This window comes from Lithobates pipiens, unplaced genomic scaffold, assembly GCF_037356315.1.
Source record: "Lithobates pipiens isolate NorthernLeopardFrog02 unplaced genomic scaffold, aLitPip1_a1.2 Scaffold_27, whole genome shotgun sequence".
In the NCBI taxonomy this organism is placed as follows: Eukaryota; Metazoa; Chordata; class Amphibia; order Anura; family Ranidae; genus Lithobates; species Lithobates pipiens.
In genome coordinates, this window is record NW_027507788.1 from 23,377,123 (window position 1) to 23,387,150 (window position 10,028).

Here is a 10,028-nt window from a genome sequence, read left to right on the forward strand (position 1 = left end):
GTGCCGACTCAATGCCTGGAGTACCTGGGCCTGCTTCTGGACTCCTCAGAGGCGAGAGTCAATCGGAAGGTACAGAGGTTTGTGGCCAGGTGAAAGGATCCCTGGGCGGATGCGGCACACGAGTTGGTGGCTCCATGGGGCATTATCAGCGGATTTATGCTTTTCCTCCCCTCAAACTTCTACCACGTCTGCTTCGCAGAGTGGAGGCCGAGGGAATTCCGGTAATCCTGACTGCCCCCCGTGGTACACCGACATAGTACGAATGGTGGCAGATGTTCCTTGGCGACTGCTGATGCGAGAGGACCTTCTGTCGCAAGGTCCAATACTTCACCCTGCTTTCCCGTCACTGGCTTTAATGGCATGGCTGTTGAAAGCCAGGTGCTAAGGGATCGAGGTCTGTCGGATTCGGTAATTTCCACTATGCTGAGGGCACGGAAGTCATCTTCTCTGAAGATTTATCATCATACGTGGAAGGCCTACATCTCCATATGTGAAGAAATGGGGTGGCATCTGCACACATTACACACTACACTACACTCAAATTCCAGGATCCTGCTGTTTTTGCAGTGAAGAGTGGATCCTTGGCAACTCATTCATTGGTCAATACGTTTGTTCAGGGGGTTCGACATGTGGTCCCTCCAGTTCGACCACAACCTACCTCCATGGGAGTTGAATCTGATGCTCTCGGTGCTTCAGAAACCGCCGTTTGAAAACATTAGGAAGATCCCCTTATTGACACTCTCTCAGAAAGTAGTCTTTCTAGTGGCTATTACATCAGCCAGGAGGGTTTCTGAGTTAGCGGCCTTGTCTTGCAAGTCTCCCTACTTGATCCTCCACAAGGATAAAGTGGTTCTGTGTCCGCAGCCTTCGTTTCTGCCAATGGTTGTTTCGGCCTTTCATCTAAATGAGGACATTGTGCTTCCGTCCTTATGTCCTCGGTCGTCACATACTAAAGAGGTGGCTTTGCATTCCTTGGACGTGGTCCGGGCTCTGCGGGTGTATCTGTCTGCTACGGCTCCTTTTCGGAGATTGGACTCACTGTTTGTATCGGAGGCTGGTCTGAAGAAGGGACTGGCGGTCTCATCGGCCACCATTTCTATGGGGGATCAGACAGATAGTGGTTCAGGCTTATGCCATAAGGGAGCGGGCGCCTCCTTTTCCTGTCACGGCACATTCTACCAGTCCAATTGGTGCCTCTTGGGCTTTCCAACATCAAGTGTCCGTTTCCCAGGTGTGTAAGGCGGCGACCTGGTCATTTGTTCACATTTTCACAAAACTTTACAAGGTTGATGTGAGCGCATCTTCAGATGCTTGCTTCAGGCGCAAGGTTTTTTAAGGTTGCAACTCCTCAGTTGAGGAGCTCTGGTTGTTATGAGTGGAGTTATTTTCTTGCTTTTCCAACCCCTTGTTTCTTTGACACTGCTTGGGGACGTCCCTAAGGTCAAGATGAAGATGCTGTGTCTGTCAATGAATGAAAGAGAAAATAGTATTTTTGTACTCACCGTAAAATCCTTTTCACTGAAGTTCATTGACAGACACAGCCACCACCCCTCCTTTTTATGTTTGTACTGCTTTTGATGAACTGATCTGCTGGATGCAGTGTGAGGGGTCATAGCCAGTAGGACCGCCCCCTGGGCGGTGCTGTGCAAGTGTTGCTGTTTTTAACATTTTCTGCCTACTGTTTTCTCTGCATATTTTATAGGGGAAAAAGTAATGCCAGAAAAGTTAAGGTGAACCTGTGCAAAGCTTGCCAGAAAAAGAGAACCAAAATATTAAAAAATGGTCACAGTTTGAACATTTTGGGTTTGATGATGTCCTAGACACTGGCCGACAAGGGCCATTTTGGTAAATACAATGTGTTTAGTTGGAAATACATGAATGATGACAGATGTAAAGATGTAAAAGAACTAAAAACGTTTAATCTCTCTAATTGTCTCTTTTAGATTCCTTATCATCTCCATGACTTAAAGGCTGTGGGTGTTGATATAACCACATTACTCTTTTGAATCTTCACATGCTATTTCTTGGTTAAGATAGGATCAAGAAACCCTACTACAATCCAATATTAACACGTAAATGTGGTTGACTCAAGAAGATGATTCATCTTCCCACCTGGTAATCTTGAAACTTCATTCTGATTAAATGCAAAAGATGTATTTCTGGCTCCAGCTGCTTTTTGGAACATTTTTTGTATTACTTGTGACTGGACGTGGGTACCGAAATTGCATTAAAAAATTTGAGAGTAATGACACTTTTGTTTGTGTAAATCGTCTTATGGTGACCATACACAAAGTGGTGTTTGATCTACCCCCAGACACACGGAATCTCACCATATCACATAACACCATCAAAAAGCTGCCTTCTGGTAGCTTTGGAAATTTAACCAAACTACAGTATCTGAAATTGGATAATAACGAACTGGAGAGCCTCAGTCCTGGTGCTTTCAGTGACTTAATTGATTTGAACTACTTGAATTTGTCCTGTAACCAAATACTCAGTCTGCCCTTTGAGGTCTTTAAAGGGCTTAGAAATTTAAGGTACCTCTATCTTCAGAACAACTCAATTGCCTTCTTACATCCCAAGGTATTTTGTCCACTCTTTAGTTTAAAACGTCTTAACCTGTCAAATAATGTTTTGTCCAATTTCTCAGAAGTTGTAAACGCAATTCAACCATTGCAGAATCTAAGGACTCTTTTGCTGTGCAGTAATGATATCAGTTTCCTAAATCATAGTCATAAACTTCCCAGCAATATATCTACAATTTTACTTTGCAAAAACAATCTACGGGAGTTGCATTGCCACCAAGACTTTTTTGAAAACATCTCTTCTCTTGACCTGTCATACAATAACCTAACCACATCCTCCATACAAAATGTAAACCTGAGTAAAGTTAAATATCTACTTGTAGCTTCTAATCCTCACTTTGATGTACTGAAATATTTAGACAATTCCACAATAAAACCTGAGAATATTGATTATTCCGGATTAAATTTAAACACTTCTACTGAAATAAGTCAAGTATGCCAACATTTAAGGGGCAAAAACATTTCTACCTTGAACTTGCTTGAAAACGGAATTAAGCATTTGTCAGTAAACAGTCTTGAAAACTGCAGTCTGAGTGATACAGTGGATTTATCAAAAAATAGACTTAAAGATATTTTATGTTTGAAGTTCCTTAAACCCCCTAGACTAAAATCCTTAATTGTGGAACATAATCTCCTAAAAAAACTCATAAACTGCAACGAATCTGCCCAGTTTCCAAATCTCAAGTCAATCTCATTGCGATATAACAGGATATGGTCACTGGAATCTCATGCATTTGCCTTTTCTCCTAATCTAGAAGAACTCAAATTAAATATCAACAACATCTTGTTTTTGGATATGAATACATTTTGGGGCTTGCGTAAGCTGAAGTCATTGCGATTGGACAATAATTTATTAACTGACCTATACAAAAGCACATTTAGATATTTAACAGAGCTTACAAATCTCAATCTCCGTAATAATCGAGTGGCAGTTATTTTTGATAATGTGTTCCATTATCTACCTAACCTAAATATCTTGGATCTTGGTGGTAACAAGATTACACAGGTTAAAATTGAGGCATTTAATGGTCTCAAATGTCTTTCTAAATTGTATCTTGACAAAAACCAGATTATGGCAATTAGTGGAGAAATGTTTAGCGGTGTGGAGACAACCTTACAGGTTCTTGATCTGATGGGCAATCAACTGCATTTTGAATCAAGAAAGGAAATATCTCCCTTTTCAAACCTTAGTAAAGTTTATGATCTGAAACTTCAGGCCCAGCAACCATTTGGTCTAACTACCATCCCTAGAAAATTCTTCAGCGGATTGACCTCCCTCCAAGCTCTTTATTTGTCACAAAATCGTCTTTCACATCTAAGTTCTGATACATTTCATGGACTTAGCAATTTAAAGTACCTGAGTTTGGGGGAAGACTGCAATGGCATCCAAAATCTCTCTCCAGGAATTTTTAGCAACCTAAGCAGCTTAGAAATCTTAGACCTTGAAAACATGTGCCTACAAACGTTGGATTCAGATATCTTTTTAAACCTTACCAGTCTCAAAAGACTTCAGCTGACAAAAAATGCTTTAAGGGCAATAAATGTTAGCCTATTAGAAAACATGACCAACTTGCAGTATCTTGATTTATGGAAGTGTCCATTGACATGCACCTGTGATAATGAAGAGCTACGGAACTGGCTGATAAAGTCTTCAGTGCAGGTTGTGTATGTCTATAATCTGACATGTCCCAATGACATACGTTCTTATTTACATAATTTTGACATCAGTGTCTGTGATAGAATTCTCAAAAAAATATTGTTTTGCTGTAGCTCCATAATAGTGTTACTCCTTATGCTCATACCAATTGTCTACAGCAAGTCTTATTGGCGCATCCGATACAACTACTTCCTTTTCCTTTCCTGGCTGCACGAACGATGGAGCTCAGACAAGGATCTCTATAAGTATGATGCTTTTGTTTCCTACAATACCATGGATGAAGAATGGGTGTATCAAAACATGTTGCCTGTGCTAGAGGATAGCAGTTCATCCAATGGACTTCGTCTTTGTCTTCACCATCGAGACTTTCAGTTGGGCAGGTATATCGTTGACAACATCGTGGACAGTATTCACAGTAGTCGAAGAACTCTATGCGTTGTGAGCAGAAGCTACCTTAAAAGTGAATGGTGCTCTTTGGAGATGCAGCTGGCTAGTTATAAACTGTTCGATGAAATGCGTGATGTTCTTGTCTTGATACTTTTGGAGAACATTCCAGAGAGGGAGCTTTCTACCTACCATCGAATGAGAAAGGTGATGCTGAAAAAGACATACATCCAATGGTCTGAAGAGCCTGAGGCACAAAAACTTTTTTGGGCTCAACTTATAAAAGCACTAAAGGGGTCCACCACAGAGCATATTGAAGATTCCTTGTTAAGTACTGATGAACAAATATCCCTTATTTCGAGCTGACATGTCGATGGGGGAAGCCCTAGGTAACTTACGAAAGTTTTCCTCTGTAGTTTATCTATTCAGAGCACTAGTGAAGATTGCCCATGCATAAATATCTACAATCAAGATAATTACAGGCTATTAGGAATGCAGGTGTGAAAATTCATGAAGAATTCTGCATTTACCATAAAGAGCAATTTCTTCTATGCTGGAATCTTCAAACTTTATTAGGGAGTCCCAGAATGTTCAAACATCTGTAAATTGAACATGAAATGCTTCTAATAATTTGAAATAGTTCTCTTGATTGCAATTTATATTTAATGATCATGTAAATATATATTCATTAAGATGGATGAATGGCAAACAAAATTGTTTTTCTTAGACGTGCTGTAAAATGTAAAATGTTGCCAATAAAAATGACAAACAAAAACATTTTTTTTTACACTTTAATGTGGACTTATACGTGAGCACAGGCCGATAGCATTTGACATTATTAGCTTTCTTATTTATTGATATTTTCCTGGCTCAAAATTTATTTTTTCTACTGTAATATAATATATTATAAGTGACGTAAAGTTCACTTTAAAGCACAACTTTAAAAAGTCTACATTGCAGTGGGGCCACACACACTTTGTAAGGGTTAGATGCGTCTTTATTTTAGGGGAGAGTAAAAGCAATTTTACTTACCTGATCTTCCGTATTGGTCTTTATGAACTCAGGACCTTAGACCATTGGATCATGGGGAGAAGACGCTGCAGGAATGGGTCTAGCAGTGCAGAGGAGTGGAGGATCAGATAAGTAAATCTTCTTTTCTGTGCTCCCTAGACTTCAACAATCAGTTAATACTTGCAGTCCGGGGGCAGCCCCACTGTAATGGAGAATTTTCCAGCATCCAAAAGTTGGGGTTTACTTGCTAACAGTCCTTGTTATAATTATTTTGTTTTCCATTTGTATTATTTAGGGGGCTGTACATAAACCATGGTCTTTTTAAAAACTCCACAAAGTCTTCAAAATGTTTGTAGAAGGATGGACATTTAATTCTCAAGGCAGAATTTTTGAAGTCTCACTAACTATGCCATGCTTAGCTGATTTTCCATAATAAATTGTAAGCACTCATCTGCCAAACATAGCATGCTATTGGTTTTTTTAACAACATTTAACAAACAAGTGGTGATTATTTATAAAGCAGTATATGAAAAGTTGTGTGGAGATACCACTGCTTTACACTGATATTATATTATGCAATTGTTTGCTTGGGAAAATGAAATCTTCATGTTGGATTTAAGATAGTGGATCTCATCTTTTGTATTTTCCGAGGTTCAGCTGCAAGATCATTAAAAAAGTAAGAATTTGGCAACTGTGAGAATCAGTAAGTGGGGCAGTCAGTGTAGATAATATATGGTGTTGGCAGATACCCCATGCACCACATCCCTTATTACTACAGTATAGTTGCAAAAAAGAACAGCAAAAAAAACTTTTTAGTTTTAGAGGTGCATAAACTTCCCCAGAGACAACACATTTTATGAATAAAAGTAAATTGTATTATATATATACTGTATGTGACGGAACCGTCCAGCACCCTGCTTTGGTGCTTTCATCGGTATACATCTTCCTCCAGTCTGAAACCAGGTATTATATCTGACCATCTATGCGGCACTAGCTTAGATGGAAACTGGAACACTTTATTGAAAACTCCCCCAGAATATATAGTACACCAGATCAGGTGAGCCTGATCACATGTATATAGCTATATGTATACTGTAAACAGGAATATAATTAACATAGCTAAGGAAACAGCCAACATACACGTAATGCTAATCCACATCTAGCAACTAATAACTGACAGTGAAATAATTAACTAGTCACTTAAACCAGCCTAGGTGACTAGACCATTCAGCACCTACAACTCTGAATACAAAGTAATGTACATTACACATTATTATAAGTATAAACACAGAGATGAGCAGACAGAAAGAAACAATAAGCGACTCCATTAACACAATTACCAATGGCAGAATCAAATTACTTTGAGCTGATGATATTAACATCTGCTCTGAGTATCACAATCTAAAGTAGTCATTGCTGGTTATGGCATAGTGTCCCTAAATATGGATCCCGGGCCTAGATTCCCAGAGCCTGTGTGTTTCAGGGAAACAATCTCAAATCCAAAGCAAGACCATTCCAAGGGTCCCCCAGGCACACTACAAGAATAGTGTTGCCTTAAAAGCCAGGGCCCATAGTCAGTAGGCAAGAGGCTACCCTCCAGTCCTCTCCAAAAGCCTCTGTCCTGGTTGGGCCTGTCATAATATACATTTAAAATACGTTATTGGCACAAATCATATAAAAACCATAAGACATTCATCACTGCTATTCAACCTCATACATAACAAGGTATATATTATAGCCATATATATCTTATCACACACATTAAAGATAACAAAGAATTCCCCAAATATGAGGTAAGTATATGGCAGGAGATGCATCCCAATGTGTTTTGTGAAAAGCTTCTTCGAGAAATCAGGACACTAATGACCTAACATTTAATGTGCACAGTGCACATATCAATAGAGCCAGAAGATGAAAACATAAAATACTCACAAGGATAGTTGCATAACACAATGTATGAACTCAAGGGTATGGTATGCTGCCAGGTTCCATGGTGAGGAAGAAGAGAAATTTAAGTGAACATGGATTCCCACAAAGAAGAGGAAAGGAAAGAGAATAAGATCAAGTCTAAAGGCTTTTCGAGTTTACCAATCCATAAAGCATTCCATCTAGTACAGGGGTCTCTAAACTTTCTAAACAAAGGGACATTTTACTGTCCTTCAAATTTTAGGAGGGTCAGACTGTGGCCAGCAAGAGTAGAAAATATCTTGATGACTTTTCAGGGGGTTTTACCTCCATGTTGTACAAATCCTTTGTTTGCCTCTCGTCCAAACTTCCTTATTAAATAGCTTGGGAGAGGGATCTGGGCATTGCCCCTGAGGTGGAGGACTGGCGATTCTGGACTGCACGCATTCATAAGGGTATAATGAATGTTGCCCCTGATCAAAGCAGGTTATAAGGTGATTGCGCGATAGTACCTTGTGCCAGAACGCCTTTCTAAAATGTATCTAGATTCGTCCCCTTCCCGCTTTAGTGGCTGAAGTCAGGTTGGCTCTGCCCTTCATATATGGTGGACTTGTCTCAAGGTTCGTAGTTTCTGGATATGGGTTAATTCTTTAATTCATTCGGTCACCATGGTTAGCATTACTAAAATCCCTCAAATAGCCTTGCTTAATAAACCTGTAGAGAAAATCCCAAGGTCCTCACAGACTCTAATCTATTATATGCTTTTGGCGACCAAAATATCCATTGCTACTGCTAGGAAAAGTCCAGTGATCAACTTAGCTTTAATGAAGCGAAAACTAACCTGGATCATACTCCATGAAAAACTGATCAGTGTCCTATAGGACAAACAACCTCTGTTTTAAAAGGTGTAGACCCCTTGGCGTTCTTACCTGCAGGTGCCAAACACTTGGGATTGACATTGGATCGGTGCCGGGTCGGACTCCTGAAAAGGTGTAGTCTCGCTTCTCTACTCTCTTCTCTGACTCACTTTCTTTTCTTTCTCGAACTCGCTCCTTTCTATTTCTTTACTCAGGAGCCCTCAGGCCCTCTGTCTCGACTTTGGGATTTCCGTCTAGGTTTTGTGTGTAACGATATCCCTCAAAGGATATGTTGCTGCTCTACTTGATTTTTCTAAGTATATATATATATATTTTTTTAGGGTAGGATAAATAAGTATTGTGTTAAATGACACAATGGTCACGATGTTTGTTATAATTCCATTATTATGTCTATAGCTTGCCTCGGTGGTTGGGTCGTATGTGCTGCCTTGCTTGACCCCTCTGCCGAATGTACAAAGTTGGCCTAATATAAGGCCCATGGGTTGTTTGACCTATTTGTGGACTATAAACAAATGTTTCTCAATACCAGTCTTCTTATAGTTGACCACTCTGTCACAGTTCCTAATACCCATTGGTGGATCTCCATGGATTTATGTCTTAATTCCTTACCCTCAAAACATGTCTCCATTGATGACTTCTTGTTCACTGTTTATACTGACAGAGCCATTTTGCACACCTTTGTATTACATTAATTAATGTTTTACTGTAATTCTGAAAATTGAATAAAAAGATTAAAAAAGAAAATATCTTAATATCAGTTGGATTAGAGTGTCCCCTCTTTGGTATTAGGATAAGCAATCGTGTTCCATGTTTGATGTCAGTGTGAGTAATCGTGCCCCATCGTTGGCTCGATTGCATCATTTTATAACTTGTGTATCAATAAAATGTATGCTTTTCAATTCTATGATGTAATGCTTTGGGTAACGAGAGAGTCCATTCTTTCACTTTCCACCTGGAGACTTAGCACGGGTTTGCCTCCAGTGTGCTTCCTAATCAGAGTCAGTGGGAGGAATCGTGCTCTATCATGGGTGTCAATAGGAGGAATTGTGCCCTATCATTTCTATCAATGGGAGGAATAGTATGCTATTGTTGGTGTCAGTTTGGGGAATTGTACTCTATTGTTGGTGACAACGCTAGAAATAGTATCATTGGTATCATCAATTCGTATCAGTTTGAGGAAAAGTGTCCCATTGCTCCTATCAGTGGGAGGAATAGTGCTCAATTGTTGGTATCAGTGGTAGGAATAGTGCCCCTTCATTGGTATAAGTGGGAGGAATAGTGTCAGGACCTATGTCCCACTGTTGCTGACAGTGGGGGGAATAATGACCTTGGCAGTCAGATAAAACCAAGCAAAGAGCTGCATCCAGCTGCAGTTTGGAGACCCCTGATCTAGAATCATAATTGTAATATTCATAATAAACAATACTCTCCAAATTAGATGCAGACTGAATCCAAAATATACAGAACAGGGGACATACCATGCCCAGGAGAGAGCAAATCCTTCTGATGGGATCACCCTTCACAAAAGAATACATGTTTTCTAAAATGATGAGATATAAGGCAAGATGTATCACTAAAGTCCCCGTTATATAAAGGGCCAAAATATTC

The 10,028-nt window shown here is 39.7% G+C and overlaps 1 protein-coding gene across 3 annotated transcripts in view; it reads left to right on the forward strand.

Moving 5' to 3' along the window:
- The window catches only part of LOC143933661 (uncharacterized), a 46,289-nt gene extending 36,970 nt beyond the window's left edge, over window positions 1-9,319 (forward strand). For all 3 annotated transcript variants that reach the window (XM_077456619.1, XM_077456621.1, XM_077456620.1), the window contains one exon: window positions 1,944-9,319. In XM_077456619.1, the coding sequence (XP_077312745.1) occupies window positions 2,143-4,992 (2,850 nt within the window). In that variant the 5' untranslated portion in view covers window positions 1,944-2,142 and the 3' untranslated portion in view covers window positions 4,993-9,319. The remainder of the gene's footprint in view (window positions 1-1,943) is intronic.
- The last annotated feature ends 709 nt before the right edge of the window (window positions 9,320-10,028 follow it).